This window comes from Silene latifolia, chromosome 4 (assembly GCF_048544455.1).
Source record: "Silene latifolia isolate original U9 population chromosome 4, ASM4854445v1, whole genome shotgun sequence".
NCBI lineage: Eukaryota > Viridiplantae > Streptophyta > Magnoliopsida > Caryophyllales > Caryophyllaceae > Silene > Silene latifolia.
Window position 1 is genome coordinate 19,454,914 of NC_133529.1, and position 18,288 is coordinate 19,473,201.

Sequence of the window (18,288 nt, forward strand, 5' to 3'; positions counted from 1 at the left end):
CAACTCCCTGCTACTCGCAAACTGTTGGTTGGGGTTGTTGATCAGGTTTGCAAAAGAATGGATGCTCCCAGTTGGCAGGTTGATGTACCATTGTAAAGCAGGTCCGTTCAGGGTTGTTCCAAATGCCTTACACATGCAAACTTGTCTGAACTCACTGGGAATGGATGCTGCTAACTTTTTCTGTTTCTAGAGGGCCACATGATTTTGTAGATCTGTAGTTCTATCATAGATTTTCATAGATGGGACCACAAACTTTTTGGGCAAGTCCACCTTTATTATTTCTTCTATAAAAGACGAATCAACATAGCTGTCAGGGGGAGCTTCTTCTAGACTGGCAGGTACTCCAGGTATCTTGTCGAATTTTTCATTGAGCTTCTTGATGTCATGGACTATTGCCATCATGATGGCTGCTGCAGATTCATCAGGCTTTTCATCGTCATTTTTTGCCTCACCATCGTCATCAGCATTGAAAAATTTGGAACCACTTGGGCTCCCAAAGCTGGAAAAATCAATGTTTTTTTATAATTGATGCAAATGGAGTTCCTGGCTGGAATCTAGAGCCTGCTCCTTGGGTTTTTTCCAAATTTTTTTCAGAGCTGACTCAGATTCTCTTAATTGTAGGATTTTAGCCTCAGTTTGGGCTACTTTTTCTTTCAAGCTTTCCAACTCAGCTACTTGTTGGAGGGCTGCATTCAATTGTTCTTCAATGGTAGGCTGGGCCATTTTTGTAGGATATTTGAATTTTTGTAAGATGAGGAAAAAAGATTTAAAGAGCTAGATGCCCCACGGTGGGCGCCAATTGTTTTGTATGGATTTTGTGCAAAGCGAAATCAGGTCAGGGTAAGTCCGGGCAGGGTTAACTAGCTCTGATTAATCTGTTAGTCAGGTTGACAGGCTATAATGCAAGAAATAAAGTACGATAAAAGAATAACAATAAAACAAATAATTTTGTATGTGGAAAACCCTTGAATGGGAAAAAATCACGGGCACTAAGCCAGGAGAGGATTTCACTATGATATTGAATATTTAGCACAATTGATCGTAATTAGCATACGTGTTGTAAGAGAATATCGTATGTTTGTATATGTCTTGTGTATGTCGCCCCCTTCAAATGATTTCCAAATGCTTTTTATATAATGATGTGCTGAACGGCTGGTAGCTATCTTGATAAATGCAAAATATTCTGCCTTAATTACCCGCAATTATATTCATTATTATGTCCTTAATTACTGCCTTAATTACAGAATCTTCTCCATTTAATGTTGTGCGCGTATTCTTCTTATAATATGATTTCCTGGTCTAATATCGTCCTGATATTTTGACCGTTGTCCTCTCAATGGCCTAGCGCCTATCTTGTGTCCTGACACCTTAACATCCTCACACCCTGACAGTCAGGCCAAGGCATGATATTGATCAGGGATATCTGCGGATTTCCAGGCCCAACAAGTCTTGTATTTCCTGTGTGCTTTCTGTGGAAATTTAGGGTCATAGCTATATCCTTTTGTCACTTAAACAAGTCACCCAAATAGTTGAGTCAGTCTGTCTGCAATCTCAGGATTCCAAGCTGTTTCAGTTGGCATTAAAAATACTTAGGCTCTGTTTGGTAAAACTGACTAAAAAGATACCTGAAACCTGATAAGGTGACTGAAACCTGATAAGGTGACTGAAATTAAAAAGGTACCTGAAAAGCTAGCTGAAAATTGGAAACTGATAAGGCAGTTGATTAATTATAAAGTGTTTGGTTAAACTAACTGAAAAGGTAACTGATTTTTTGTAAAATGACATAAAAGGACATTAATAATTATGATAAATTAATTTAAATAAAGGGTAAATGTGTAAACTAGAATATTTCAGCTACCTGAAACTTTAAAAAGCTACCTGGAGTAGCTTTTCATTTCAGGTACCTGAAAAGTCATTTCAGGTACCTGAAATTACAATACCAAACAGCACTAGATAAAACAACTACCTGAAATATTTGTCAAATCAGGTTGCTTGGTCAAATCAGGTACCTAAAATGCCTTGCCAAACATAGCCTTAAGGTCCTTCAAAATTCATGAAATTTGGCTCAGTTTCAGATTGATATTCAATTTAAATTATCACAAAGTTTCAGAATTTTTCAAAGTCATTTGATATTTTTAAGGTGTCCTGCAAGATCTAGTGCATTGTTGCCTATCCATAGGGTTTACATTGCACTTTTCCTTTCTTGCAATCTTTCTTTAATCCTTTTTCCTTCTTTTCATCGATCATGGGGAAAGCTCGCCACTCCACCTCGACCTCTACTCCGACCGACCAAAACCCAGATCCCGCTTTTCCTTCCCGCAACCTTTTTGTCCACCCTCACAACTGTAACTCCTCTCTGACCACCGCCGATATTCCTTTAATCAAGGAGTTGCTTGGTCTTGGCGACGGGGTCGATATCGCTATCCCTGAGCCGGGCCAAAAGGCGGACGCCCTCCGTGCAGGGTGGGTTTGCCTTTACTTCTACCCCTTCAGATATGGTCATTGTTTACTCTTACCCAAACTCATGCAAGATTTCCTTCAAACCAACAATTTCGCCATGGCCCAAATTTTGGCCAACATCTGGAGATTCTCCTTTGCTCTCTATCAGCCAGCCAGAATACCAGCAGCACCATCTCCCTGGGTGATTTGGCTCATATGTATGAGATCTGGTCTTTGGTAAGAGGCCAATTTTTCTTTCGCGACCGTGGTGAGACTCCCTTCAGGCACGTGTAAAATTCGAGGGATGAGAAATGGTTTGAGGATTTCTTCTACCTGAGGAAGGCCTCCGATCAGCCACCTGTCGACTATATTTTCGAAGACTAGGTCATAACCTCAAGTAAGTGGCTTTCCTGGCGCCTGCTTTACTTCTCCAATGCTTACCGGCTTACTTTTTGCTTTTGTGCAAGCCCCTGCAATCTGATCCGTCTGGGTGATTCAGCATCTGCCCGCAACAAATTGTTCTGCATCTCCCAGTCTGACAGGAAGTTTCATGACCTACTACCTGGTTTCTCACCTGCCTTCTCTTCCAATCCTCAACAATCAGCTCACAGCATGTCTTCTGGTATGTCACTTTATATTGTCCGGCTAACTATCTCCGATGCTTGTCATCTTGTTTTACCTGGTACTCCTAACACCTGGTGTCTAGCTGATTGCAGGTTCCAAAGTTGATCCTCTAGAGGATATATTTTAGAGTGCTAAGAGAAAGAGGGCCGCTGCAATCCCCGACATACCTTCTGCGTCTAAAAGAAGTGCCCCTGATGCCTCCTTTCAGTCTCCCCTTGCCCGCTCCAGCACTTTTCGCCCTGAGCTTCTGGAAGTTACCCCATTGTCCCGCCATCCTCCTACCCCGCCTGCTAGTCATACTGCTGTCGCTCGTGATGGTATCATAGCCCACTTCACTGCTGGTTTTCGGAATATAGAAAAGGTGTCTTACTGGCCTGGGATCGACCATATCCTCTTCCCTTCCTTGGTGGAAGCTTTCTCGGAATTCTCCCCAGAAGAGATGGCGGAGAATGATGTGTACAATGCTTTTATGGTAAGTACCCCTCTTCTGCTACCTGTTCTGAATCTTTTATGCCAAATCTGCTAACTCCCCTTGCTTTTCAATAGGCTTTCCAGTCAGCCCTCTAGAACAGGAAGATGATCAATATAGTCCAGACCACCATCAGGGCTACTAGTGCCAAGAACCAGGAGCTTTCTATGACTATTGCTGACTTGGAGCAGCAACATTCTGACTTGAGGAGACGTGTGGTGGAGCTAAAGGCTGATCTTGCTATTGCCAAGAATAAATTGAAGGAGGGAGCTGATCAGTTGGCATGTACTCAAGAAGTATGTAGTACTTTCTCTGACTCCCTTAAGCGCTCTGATGAGAAGACCAGTGAGCTGATCTCCCTTGCCACCAACATTGTTGTTTATGCTACCTGGCGGGGAAAGATCAGCGGGATACGTCTTATGCTTGCCTAGCTTCCAACCCTGCAGGTTTTAGAGGAGGAAGAGAGGTAGTTGGAGACCTTTTACCCTATTCAGCCTGACTTGAGCGTGCTGATGCCTGAGGTTGGCGAGGTGAACTCTCCTGCGTTAATGTAGCAGACAGCTGCTGAGGAGGCTGGCTCGTTCCAAGAAGTTGTTGTTGTTGTGGGAGCTCAAGAGGCTGCTGGTACTGAGTTCGTGCAAACTGGTCATGTACCTGAAACGGGGGGTCAGAAGGAGATGGCAGAAGAGGCGCCAGAAAGGGAAGTCATTGATTTGTCTTCTAGTTAAAAGTTTTTTATTTTCAAACTTTCTTTGAATGGTGGTCTGGCCCTGTATGGGCAGACTTGTAAGAATTTTTGAACATTTTGTTTTTTGCTTTCCGTCGTGGTGACAGTTGACTGACCTCATGGCCATGCCTGCCTTAGTGACGTGCTTGGCCATATTTTGAAATGCCCCTTGCCTAGTGGCAAGTTTTATTTATTTCATAACTTGTGTTTTTGTTTTTCTCTTTTATGCACTTAGCTTAGAGAGCTGTCGTGTCAGCCTACTGGTTATTTAGGCTAGTTGTGTCAGCCTGAACAGGCTGATTTAAACTCATCTAGCTGTCGTGTCAGTCCAATGACTGATTTAGGCATATGCCGCATTTTAGGTAAAGTGGCCGTGTCAACCTATGAGGCTGATTTAGACCAGTCGCGTCAGCCTGAAGAGGCTGATTTAGACTTAGCTAGCTGTCGTGTCAGTCCAATGACTGATTTAGGCATATGCTGCATTTTGACTACTTAACCTTGTTCGTGACGCAAGGTGTGTTTATCATGTTTAAAGCCAACAGGGGCGTACCTTACGCAAGTTTATCGTCATTTTAGGACCAGTGGAACGTTGCAGGATTATGGTAACTGGATGAGCTTTAAGCTGTCAGCCAGGCTCCCTTTCGTATGTTCCACAAGCCGCCTAATGAGGGTGCTCCTACTAGAGAATTTAGGTTAGGTATGTTGGAGTGTCATGTGCCTTTTCACCCCGCGTTTGCAGTTGACAGTCCTGCTAGCAACACTTTCAATGTACCATAGATATTAGAGTCCAGAGTAATGCATTTAAAGAAGCCTAAAAACATAAAATTCTACCAGAGCAATGTGAAGTACCTGATGCTATCTAATGGGGTGCCAGAGCATTTGTGGTCCCAGAAATCTTACAGATCACACAACTCCAACAGTAGTTTTAAATTTTAAAGAAATAAAATAAAATAAAAGAAAATAGAACAAAATTGGTAGTATGCCTACTCCGGTTTTTTTTTTTTTTGGCTTTTTGGATACACTACTTTGTACACCAAACTCTATTTATTATCAAAACTAATACCTCTTCAGGTGAAGTATGTTCCCTAGTTTTTGTACGATTTGACCGTCCATGGTCATTAATCTGTACGCCCCATGGCCAACAACGCCATCTACCTTGTATGGTCATTTCCATTTGTAGGTGAATTTACCTGCCTTACGATTCTTGGTGTTTTGGAACACTTCACAAAGAACCAGGTCTCTTACCTCCAGGAGCCTAATTTTTACGTTATTGTTAAAACTTCTAGCGATGACTGCTTGTAAGCAGCCAGCCGTATCTTTGCGCTTGCTCGCGGCTCGTCTATAATGTCCAGGCTCCTGATAATCTCTGCACTATTTAGTTTCCCTGTCATACATCCATACCTGTGAGCTGGAACTAGAACCTCTGATGGAATAACTGCTTTCGCGCCAAACACCAAGCTGAAGGGTGTCTGGCCTGTTGCCGTCATTGGCGTCGTTCTGTCTGACCATAGCACTAGTGCCAACTCATATGCCCACTTTCCTCCTTACTCATGTAATCTCCTTCTTAAGTTATCTATGATGATCTTATTGCTGGATTCAGCTTGCCCATTAGACTTTGGAGTCCTGGGTGCTGATTTTTTCAGAGAGATGTTCTATCTGGCACAGTATCCTTCCATGTCGTTTCAGATGAATTGTGATCCATTGTCACATACAATTTCTGAAAGGATAACAAACCTGCAGATGATATTAGGTTTGATAAAAGAGATGACCTGTTTGTCTTTTACCTATGTGAACGCTTCTGCTTCTATCAATTTGGAAAAATAGTCTGTCATTGCTAGCATCTATATTCTATTTCCTGTGGCTCTAGGGAGAGGGCCCACTATGTCCATTCCCCATGTCATGAATGGCCAGGGAAAAATGATAGGATGAAGGGGCTCTAATGGCTGATGGATTATTGGCGCTGAGCGCTGGCAGCCGTCACACTTTCGGGAATATTCTACCGAGTCTACCCTCATTGTGGGCCAGAAGTAGCCTTATCTTAGGGTTTTGTTTGACAGACTCCTGCCCCCTGTATGGTTTCCACATTCGCCACAGTGGAGGGCATGCAACACAGTCTGTGCCTTTTGCTTATCCAGGCACCGTAAGTAGAGTCCTACCAGCGACTTTCTAAAAAGCACATTGTCAATTAGTATGAATCTGGAGGCTTTCATTTTAAAACCCCTTACCTCCTTCTTGTTATATGATAGCTTATCGTGCCTCAACCAATCTAGGTATGGCACCTGCCAGTCCCAGTCATCTGCCTGGCCAGCTGGCTGATCGTCTGGCTGGAAAGCTGACTGGCCATCTATGGTTGGTAGAACTGCTGCCCCCTCTTGCTGATCTTCTAGTTCACCTCTATCTGCCTCTTCTAATTTTTGGATAGACGGTTCCAGCATGTGCGCGATGGGGATGTTAGCCAACTCGGTTGGTTTGAAGGTTGTCCAGAGTTGCTAGGGCATCTGCCTCGACATTCTGGTCTCTGGGGATCTACTTGAGCTAGCAACCTCTGAATTTTTGTTCCAGCTCTTTGCCATTTTTAGATAGGCTACCATCTTTGAGTCTCTGGCTATATAGTCGTCATTCACATGGTCAACTATCAGTAAGGAGTCACTGAATATCTGTAGGGTCATGACTCCTAACTCCAGAGCTAGCTTCATTCCTAGTATTAGGGCTTTATACTTTGTTTCATTGTTAGTTGCCTTAAATTTACATCGTACTGCTTGTGCTATCATATCTCCATGTGGAGGCCGCACGATTAGTCCTACGCATGCCCCCCTTTGGTTGGAGGCTATATCAATGTGCATCTACTAGACTTCTACTTACTTGTTTCCTTTGAGGGTTAGGATCTCCTCGTCTTCCAGATTCTGGATAGCTAGGCTGAAATCTGTCACAAAATCTGCTAATAGCGCAAGCGACTTTATTGTCGTTCGTGCATCATACCTGATGTCGTATATACTAAGATGTACGGACCAATTTGACATTCTGCCTGACAGCTCAGGCTTGCTCATTACAGATTTTAATAGATAATTGGTCACGACATTTATGGTGTGGGACTCAAAGTAGAGGCGCAGTTTGTAAGATGCAATAACAAGTGCTAGTACCAATTTTTCAAGAGATGTGTACCTGGTCTCCGTTGGTAGCAAAGACTTGCTTACATTATAGACTGGCTTTTTCTCCTTGTCCTGCTCTCTGACTAGGACCACACTCACTGCTACCTGTGTGATAGCTAGATAGAGAAACAGTGGTTCTCCATGCTCCGGTTTTGATAGTAGCGGCGGGGTGCTGAGGTAGTGCTTCAACTCCCTGAATGCTTGCTCATGGTCTACCATCCACTCGAACTTCTGGCTTTTCCTCAACATATCGTAGAATAGCCCGCACTTGTCTGACAATCTCGAGATGAATCTGCTCAAAGCCACTACTTTTCCAGCTAACCTCTGCACATCCTTCGGTTTTTCTGGTGACTCTAGCTGCAGTACGACCTTAATCTGCTCCGTACTGGCCTCTATTTCCCTTTGAGCCACGATGTAGCACAAGAATTTGTCGGACGAAACTTCAAAGGTGCATTTGGACGGGTTCAGCTTCATTTTGTATTCTCTGAGGGTGTTGAATATTTCTGCCAGATGCCGCATGTGATCCTCGGCTTTCCCTGACTTCACCACCATGTCGTCAATGTTTACTTCCATGGTTCTTCCTATTTGCTATTTAAATATCCGGTTGACCAGCCTTTGATATATGGACCCTGCATTTTTCAGGCCGAAGGGCGTGATGTTGTAGCAGTATATTCCTCTCTCAGACATGAATGTTGTCTTCTCCTAATCTGCTGGATCTATTTAATTTGATTGGAACCGCTCCAGGCATCTAAGAACGTTAACATTTCATGTCCAGTTGTTACATCCACCATTGCCTCAATGTGTGGCAGAGGGAAGGGGTCCTATGGACATGCTTTGTTAAGATCGGTGAACTCCACATATACTCTCTGTTGAGCCCAATTTAGCCTGGACAGACCTTAGTCTAGCCTGGCCAAATTAGGCTGACTGGGGCATCCAAAGCCCGGGCAAATCTGACTATAGTTTTACAGGGAAAGCATATTCCAGGGCAGGTAACTTGTTAAATCTTGGAAGAAAAGTCTGCTGCCAAGGAAGGAAAGCGTAGAACAGTCAGGCAAAGTTATTAAGCAAGCCGGATCGAATTGTCAAGCAACATAACGGTTATATAAAGGGGAATGATCATGTCCTACTTTCATGGAAGACCTAGCCCAACTCTAAAAGCACATAATTCTCACACAAAAGATCATGTAAAAGATAACAAGCGAATGTTTTTTGAAGAAGACTAAGTCAAGCGGATTAATAGGGAATGTGCCCTATTTTTCAGCAAGCAGGTACCAACGGCCAAAAAAACGTTGAGCACATCCAACGTTAGCATTGGAGAAATATAAATAGCATCATCAAACAATTGTAAGGGGGGACGAATGATTCATTATTCTTTTACAGATTACTTTCTACTTTTCTCTCTAGCATTTAAGTTTATACACAATACTTGTACTCAGCCTACAAAAGAAATACAAGAACATTATTTATATTCCATTTCCATCTATTTTTCGTCTATATTTTTACTCCTAATTCATAGAATTAGATATCCTGATCACATAATAAGTAAGCCGGATCCTTCCAGGGAAAATCCTGCTAAAACAATTGGCGCCCACCGTGGGGCATCTAGTTCATTAATCCTCAAAAAACTCTTTATCATCTTCCATTCAATATTCACACAAGAAAATGGTGGAACTCACCCCAGAACAACAATTAGCCGCTGCCTTGGCTAAAATCAAGGAACTGGAAACAATACAAGAAAAAGAGCCCAGTCAGAGGCCGAGATCACTAGGCTCAAAGAATCAGAGTCCAGCCTGAAGAAGAAATTGGAGAATCAGGCTTCAGGCTCCAAAACCAGATTTGAGCCAGGCACTCCATTTGCATCCATCATCAGATAGATAGATTTCTCTAGTTTTGGAACCTCGGAGAAAGATGCCTCCTCTAATCCACACACCACCCTTGACAATGGATAAGGCAAAACTGAGGTAGCAATAATGATGGCCATACTTCAAGAAATCTATAAACTACACAACAAGATAGAGAATATATCAGGAGTGCCAGATCCTGTAGCTAAAGTGGAAATTGATAGCTTTGCTGATTCACCCTTTGCGGATGAAATTGCAAAGATTGATCTCCCCAAAAAAATTCACCGTTCCATCTATGAGAACTTATGATGGGACCTCTGACTCACAAAACCATGGTGCCATATTCAAACATAAAATGTTAGCAGCCTCGATACCCAGTGAACTCAGGCAAGTTTGCATGTTTAAAGGCTTTGGCACTACCTTGACCGGAGCAGCATTGCAGTGGTTCATCAAACTCCCAAATGGAAGTATCAAGAACTCCGCAGACTTCGTCAATACCTTCAACCAGCAGTTTGCAAGTAGCAGGGACATGGCTAAGAGACCTAGCAACCTGGTCAGAGTAAAGCAGCTTCCAGACGAGCCCCTCAAAGAATTCCTGGCCAGATTCGTCAAAGAGAAAGTGGCCATCCCCAGATGCGACGAGGAAACAGCAGTGGAAGCTTTCAAGCAAGGAGTATTGCTTGACAGTGACATCTATGCAGATCTAACCAAGAAGGCTTGTCCAGCCTTCCTACCGTTCAGTCCATTGCCCTAGAGCATGTCAGACTGGAAGAAGACCTCAATTTTAGAATGAACTCATTCGGAGGAAAGCAGAGCTATGGCCACACCAACAGGAGAAGTTCCTACCAAAAAGGAAACAACTCCAGATCATCACCTTATTCTAGACCTGACCGGTCTGAAGTCAACACGGCACAGGAATCCAAAGGTAACCTTTCTAGCCTACCAACTATTCCTGAATATAACTTCTCTATAAATACTGCAGGGTTGATCAAACGCCCGGAAAACCCGGGAGACACAAATGATGGCCCAAGAAGTCAGACAACCCCAGGAAAGATCCTTCAAGATGGTGTGATTTTCACCAGAATATTGGACACACCACAGAAGAATGCATTCAGCTCAGGAAACAGGTGGCTTACCACCTAAAGAAAGGATATCTGAAAGAATTGATCCAACAGCCCAGAGGCAAAGATGAAGGATCAAGAAAAATTGACCCAGTGAACGGTAGGGATCCCCCTCCTCCTCCTCCCATCTATGAAGTCAAATTCATAAACGGAGACTCAGGAATCTGTGGCCTGACCAGTTCAGCCCCTAAGAGAATTGCCAAGGAGTCCAAACTTCAATCTTCGTCTAGATCTAAATTATTACCCGCTGTTACCTTTGATGATTCGAACTTGCAGGGAGTAACAGATCTGCACCATGACAGCCTGGTGATCACCATGCAAATTGGTATAGCTAAGGTGTCAAGAATCCTAATAGACGGAGGCAGCTAAATTGACTTAGTGATACTAGACGTCCTTAAAGCCATGAAAATAGATGAAGAGAAAATCATCAAGAAGTCCAGTGTCTGGTTGGGTTCAGTGGAGAAACAAAGAATACCCTGGGAGAAATCAACTTGCCAACCTATGCAGAAGGGGTAGCCTCCTATAAAAAATTTGGAGTTATGGATTGCATGTCCTCGTACAACGTAATCCTGGGCAGACCATGGATCCACAACGTCAAAGCCATCCCATCAACATATCACCACTGCGAAAAAATACTAACTGAATGGGGGATAACCACCATCAGAGGAGAACAGAAGGCAGCTCAGGAATGTTACACTCAGGCTTTGAAACCTTCAAAATCAGGTAAGTCCCTTGCATAACAATTAAAGTCCCCTGTTATGAGTGAATACATAGCCCAATCACAGATGGAGACGGGAGAGGTCACTCAGACCAAGAATACCCTGACAGGAAGGTACTCGTGGGGCCCGATGCACCTGACTCAGTCAGACCCAATTTGGTCAGCTTTCTTAAAACTAAGATGTCTTGTTTTGCTTGGTCACATTTTGACATGACTAGTATAGATGCTGATATTATAACTCATAAATTAAATATGACAAATCATTTAAGCCTATGCTTCAGAAATGAAATGATCAACCAAGAAGTTGACAAGCTACTAGACATGTGAATGATCAGAGAAGTGATGTATCCTGACTGGCTAGCCAATGTGGTAGTCCAGAAGAAGAATGGCAAGTGGAGAGTATGTGTGGACTACACCGACCTGAACAAAGCTTGTCCAAAGGACCCATTCCCTCTACCCCATATTGATGCAATGGTAGATACCACCGCAGGCCACGAGATGCTAACATTCATGGATGCCTCCAGTGGATTCAATCAAATTAATTAAAATGTATCCTCCGGACCAGAAAAGTACAACCTTCATTACTGAAAGAGGGGTATATTGCTATACTGCCATGCCTTTTGGATTGAAAAATGCAGGGGCAACGTACCAAAGACTAGTCAACATGATGTTTAAAGATAAAATTGGAGACACTATGGAAGTCTACATTGATGACATGGTGGTTAAATCAAAGAAAGGGGAAGATCATGTTAAAGACCTTGAAGTAGCATTCCAAATACTGGAAAATTCAACATGAAGTTAAATCCGTCCAAATGCCACTTCGGAGTCTCAGTAGGTAAATTCTCAGGCTATATGGTGACAAAAAGAGGAATTGAAGCCAGTCCTGAACAGATCAAAGCAATCCTAGAGCTGGAACCACCAAAAAGTGTCAAAGATATACAGAAGCTGACAGGGAGTGTAGCTGCCCTGAACAGATTCATTTCTAGATCATCGGAGAGGTGAAAGTCATTTTATAATCTGCTCCGGAAGAACAAAGGCTTCCAATGGACTCCTGACCACCAATCAGCCTTTGAAGACCTGAAAGCATATATCCTCACCTCCTTTGCTAGCCAAGCTAGCAAGGATGAACCCCTGACGATATATCTATCCGTCACTGAGACTGCGGTCAGTGCAGTCCTGGTCAAAGAAATAGACGGACAACAACATCCCATTTACTACGTAAGTAAAAGTCTCATGGATGCAGAAATGAGGTATGTTTTACTTGAAAAATATGTTCTGGCTTTAATTATGAGTTGCACTAAATTAAGACCTTATTTTGAAAGCCATCCTATAATAATTAGGACCAACCTACCTATTAAGTCTGTCCTTAGAAAACCTGAATTGTCGGACGGATGTGAAAATGGTCAGTTCAGCTTAGAAACTATAACATACCTTTTGAACCAGGACATCAATTAAGTCACAGGCATTAGCAGACTTTGTGGCTGATTTTAGTCCTACCCTTGAGCCTCACCTAATTAAATAAGTAAATAGACTGACCAACAACCAGACAAGCCTAGAATGGACCTTGTTTGTCGACGGTGCAGCTAATATGAGGGGCACTGGCCTGGGCGTAGTATTAAAATCGCCACAGGGGGATAAGATAGTACAGGCTATAAGTTGTGCATTCGAATCTAGCAATAATGAAGCTGAATACGAAGCCCTAATAGCCGGATTAAAGGTATGTATTGACCTTGGCGTATAAAATCTAAAGGTACGTACTGATTCCCTCCTTATCTCAAATCAAGTGAATGGAGTTTATACTGCAAAAGACTCAAAAATGATGCTCTACCTAGAAGTTGTGCAAAATTTGAAATGTAAATTTCAAAACTGTAATATTGATCAAATACCCAGGGACTTGAATACCCAGGCCAACGCCCTAGCCGGCCTAGGATCAAATTTCAGTCCCCCTAATTTTGATAAGATCCCCATCATACATTTATTGGAACATGCAATAAATAAACAAGATGAAACCTTTCCAATATATATTGCTAATTCATGGACAAAACCTTATTACGATTGCCTCCAGCAAGGAATTTTACCTCTGAACAAGCAGGATGCCAAGGCACTTAAAATCAAGGCTGCTTCATACACCATTATTAATAATGTGCTTTTTAATAAATCACAGGTTGGGCCATACCTCAGATGCCTGGAACCTCAGGAAGCTGAAGAAATACTGTCAGAAATTCATGAAGGACATTGTGGCAATCATAAAGGTGGCAGAAGCCTAGCAAGCAAGGTACTTAGGACAGGCTACTTTTGGCCTACACTGAGGGCCGACTGCCTGGAATTCAGCTCTAAATGTAAAGCCTGTCAAATTCATGCACCATACATCCATCAGCCTTCCGAAGAACTACATTCAATCTCTGCTCCCTGGCCATTCATGAAATGGGGAATGGATATTGTAGGCAAATTAGCCCAGGCTCCAGGCCAAAACGTGTTCATGCTCGCAATGACTAACTACTTCTCAAAATGGATTGAGGCAGATTCATTCAGACAAATCAAAGAGAAAGATGTTATTTCATTCATCAGGCGAAACATCATCTGTAGATATGGGATCCCAGCCGAAATAGTGTGTGACAACGGAAGCCAATTCATAGGCAGGAGAACGATAGCATTTTGTGAAGCCTCAAACATCAAACTTGTCACATCAACCCCAGGCTATCCCAAAGCAAATGGTCAAGCCAAATCAAGCAACAAAGTGATCATAAATTGCCTCAAAAAGAAGCTGACCCAGAGAAAAGGCAGGTTGGCCGAAGAGCTACCCTATGTGCTATAAGTTGATAGAACAACACCCAAGACTGCAACTGGACATACTCCTTTTTCCCTGGTCTATAGGTGTGAAGTAATGATCCCATTAGAAATTGACATTCCATCAGCCAGATGTAGCCTGAATACAGTAGCAGACAACACTCCCCTGATGGAGGATAGTCTGGATTTAACTGAAGAATTAAGAGATGCAGCCAACATCAGATTAGCAGCCTACCAGCAAATAGTGGCCAAAAGTTACAATAAAAGTGTCAAGGCCATAGTATTCAGAATAAGAGACCTTTTTCTCAGAACAGTTTTCCCAAACACTAAAGAGGAAAGCGCAGGCAAACTAGCTCCAACCTGGGAAGGTTCTTACCTGATTGACTCAATTGTCGGTCAGGGCGCCTACAGGCTACAGACCCTGGATGGTGAAATGATTCCCCAAGCCTGGAACGTTGCACACTTAAAATTATTTCACATATAAAATGCACTCTTCAGCCTAGGTAAAAATCTCCATTTTACCTTTTCTGCCTGGCCGGACATGCAACTACGTGTATGATACTTGGTGTTACGTGAATAAATACATCCTACATATCTTTTTTCTTGTTATATACCTGATTATTCTCTTTACGCTTTAACTTTTATTGAATCTCAAATACTTGTTCACTTACACAGTGCATTCATTTAGTACACACTTTACTTAAACAAATTTTTAAGATTGAGGGCCACTCCACTAGCATTCACACTACACATATGTGAAAATTATCCAACTCTCAGTTGCAAAATTCTCAAAAAAGGCTTTAAAAATACTGAGCTCAGTCCGAATAAACAGGCTAGGGGATACTCTCCCTGACTCGCTTGTCATAAATGGGTCATAAGCCCTCCAGACAGGCATGGTTTGTAAGCCCTCCAGACAGGCAAAAACCTTACCCATAACACAAAAGCCTGGCTAGATCCAGCATGAAAGCCTGGCCAGATCCAGCGCGTAGAAACTGGCCCGATCCTGTAGACTAACTGGCCTAATCCAGTATGAATGCAAACATCACAAAAATTATGACCTCACCCAAACACATTAATTATTCAAAACCAATCAACAAAATATTCAAACCATGGACTTCCCCCTAGACAAGATCTACTTACCAAACTACATTAAAAAGAAAAAATAAATATTCATTCCAAGGACATCCCCCTTGGATGGGTCAAAACAAAAGCAAAAATCTAAACTGGTTTCGAGTCAGAAACTGACCCACATCCCTCCACCATTTCCTGATCAGGAGACCTCTCCTTGGAAGGAGGAGAGTCCACTTCCCCTTCTTGTCCCAAGTTAGCAAAATCAGGATATTTGGCGTCCAGAGTTGTCTCGTCCCGATCTGGATCCCACCTAGCCCTATCAGACTCAAGATCTCTCATGGCATCAACACGACCTTTGCCAAAAAAATATTGGGCAGCATCAGCAAACCGCGCCTCAACCAACTTCTTTTTAGCACCAAGTTCTTCATTTTTCTTCAACTGATCCTGCCTAGCCTGTCTTTCAACAACCAACTCCCCTTTTACAGCTTCGAGCTCCCCTCTCATTGCTTCGAGCTCTTTCATGGCCGCTTTTTCAGCTTTTTTGGCTGCCACCTCACAAACTTGTGCAGCCTTGCACGCCTCCCTAATTGACCCAAACTGGGACTGAAGTACCGTTTCATTACCCCTGGACAAATGTAACTCATGGTTGACCATATCCAACCTTTCTTCCAGGCTGCTAATCTTGGCCCGGGCGTCTCTCAGCTGGCAAGCACAAATCAACCCAGCATCCGAACCCTGAAAAGAAGGAAAACTTATTTACTAAATCCAGAGTAAAAGTCAATGCAAAGAGAGATATAGTTATAACCAACCTCTTTGGCCTGGGAGGCGATGGCAGTAGCACTCGCCATAAGAGAGGTCAGGAGAGCCACAACCTTGGTAGAAGACTCAACAGCATCACCTGGTAACAGCTGGTTGTCAATGTTAGCAGAAACATCATTTATCCGTGCCCGAGCAGCTTCTATGTCACTGAACTGGGTAGACACTCCCCTGACGCTCCTAATTAATTGGGACTGAATAGGCTCCTCCTCTCCCCCTACCTTTTAGACCAAAATAGCCTCTCTTATCCTTTTGGCCGCCTGAACGACCTCAGGAGACACAAGTTGAGTCGGCTCTCTTTGAACCTGAACATCAGAGACCAGAATATTGAGAGTTTTATCACTCCCACTAGCAGTAGCCTCCTGACTCCTAGACTGCTCGGAAATTTTGGCAACCTCAGCCTTCAAATCAGCAGCACTAAAGCTAGCCAGCCTAGCAGAAGATCTATATACTAGATAAACAAAAGAAACACGTAAAAATTTCAGGGAACCAACAAGAGAAAGGAAACCATCAGCATGAGAGAATAAAGAAGACATACATGAAAGAGCAGAAGAGGTAAGCTTGCCTTTAGGCGCCTTAATACCACTTAGCTTAGGCCTCATATACCGGGGCAGCAATTCCCTACCCAAACTACCAGGCCAAGTTCCCTCTTTCTCAGGAAGAGCCAGGAAAGCCTCTATCCTCGCAGTAGACTCCTCATCAAGAGGATCAAAATTCCAATCAAGAGCTGCAAATACCCCCAAATTACTCAGGTAAAATTTACATACTTTATATTTACACAAAATAAAATATGCATAAATAAAGAAGTGCAGGAAACTAACCACTCTCCAAGGGAGGATATCATAAATAGTCCAGGGTAGACCCCAGACTCTCGGTCCGGACAAACATGTAAGTTTTCGCCCAGCCTTTATCATCACCCGAATCCAGGTTGGTAATCAACTGAGACATCTTAGATCTAATCCGTATATTGAAACGACCAGTAGAATGATTTTTGAGATGATACACTGCCTTGATATCATTGATAGTGATTATAAGATTATGTTTGGTACATAAATTCTAAATAGAGTGAACCATCTTCCAAACCATTGGCATAATCTGGAAAGGAGATACTTCCATGGCCCGAATGGTGTCAATCATTAAAGGGGTAAAAGGCAACTTACAACCAGCCTTGAAGGCCCATTCATAGATACAAAACCAGCCTGGTGACGTCCAGTTGGCTCTGACATGACAGGATTCAGGAATCCAGACTTCAGCCGAATCAGGGATCAATTTTTCCTCTCTTAAAATCCCATCATAGTTTATCTTTAATTGATTCTCCTCAGAAAAAGAAGACTCAAGTGATCGGAGAGCAGTAAAGGAAGAATCTTGGTACCTAAAAGCTATAGCGCGGGCAGAAGGATCTACCTCAACTACCTCATCTTCATGGGCTTCTGTCGGTTCAGGAGTGGCTATAGCCCTCTGAGAAGCAGGATGGTTTTTGGATCCCATATTCTTCTAAGTTCTTAAATAAATGTTCCTGTGAAAATATAAAAGTTCTACGAAGTATTGCAAGAAATAAACTAGGGTTCGTTTCTGAGAAATTGAGAAGAATTTTAGAGAGAATATAGCAAACAAGGAAGAAGAATTTTAGTAATTGTTGAACTCATCCTCAACTGCGTATTTATAGGAAAGAAGAAGTGTTTCAACGGTTTAAAAACTCTAGAAATTACAAAACTGTCAGCATGACATCACTAAACTAGCCGTTACCGTGTTTAACGGTCACTAGAAGTCCAAGAGTCATCAAATAACCATGATCCTTTTTATTTTTTAGCCCGGTAAATTGACATCTCACCCGTGGCCAGATCCAGCATGGATGAAATGTCAAGGGGCAATTGTTGAGCCCAATTTAGCCTGGACAGACTTTAGTCTAGGCTGGCCAAATTAACCTGATTGGGGCATCCAATGCTTGGGAAAATATGACTATAGTTTGACAGGGAAAGCATATTCCAGGGCAGGTAACTTGTTAAACCTTTGAAGAAAAGTCTGCTGCCAAGGAAGGAAAGCACAGAACAGTTAGGCAAAGCTATTAAGCAAGTCGGATCGAATTGTCAAGCAACATAACGGTTATATAAAGAGGAATGATCATGTCCCTGATCACATAATAAGTAAGCCGGATTCTTCTGGGGAAAATCCTGCTAAAACACTCTCCATTTTCCATTCTTTTTCGGCACCACTACCACGTTTGATAACCACTCTGGATATTTTACCTCTGTTATCTTGTTTGTCGCTAGCAGGCTATCTACCTCCTGGTTGATCACTTTATTCCTTTCAACTGCGAACTTTCTTCTTCTTTGCTGGATGGGCTTGCATCCTGGATATACGCTAAGTTTGTGTGTTATGATGGATGGGTCTATTCCTATCATGTCATCATGGGACCACGCAAAATAATCCATATTGGCTTGCAGGAACTTGATTAGGTGTTGTCTGAGGTCTCTTGTGCATCATGCCCCTATTTGCATGGTTCTCTCTGCGTGCAGCTTGTCCATG

General features: G+C 42.7%; 1 protein-coding gene across 1 annotated transcript; it reads left to right on the plus strand.

The window, feature by feature from the left end:
* The first annotated feature begins 11,940 nt into the window (after positions 1-11,940).
* LOC141651192 (uncharacterized) lies at positions 11,941-14,359 on the plus strand. The gene is made up of 4 exons (XM_074458913.1): positions 11,941-12,086; positions 12,763-12,805; positions 13,154-13,872; positions 13,963-14,359. The coding sequence occupies exons 1-4, from the start codon at positions 11,941-11,943 to the stop codon at positions 14,357-14,359; spliced, it is 1,305 nt and encodes a 434-aa protein (XP_074315014.1).
* The last annotated feature ends 3,929 nt before the right edge of the window (positions 14,360-18,288 follow it).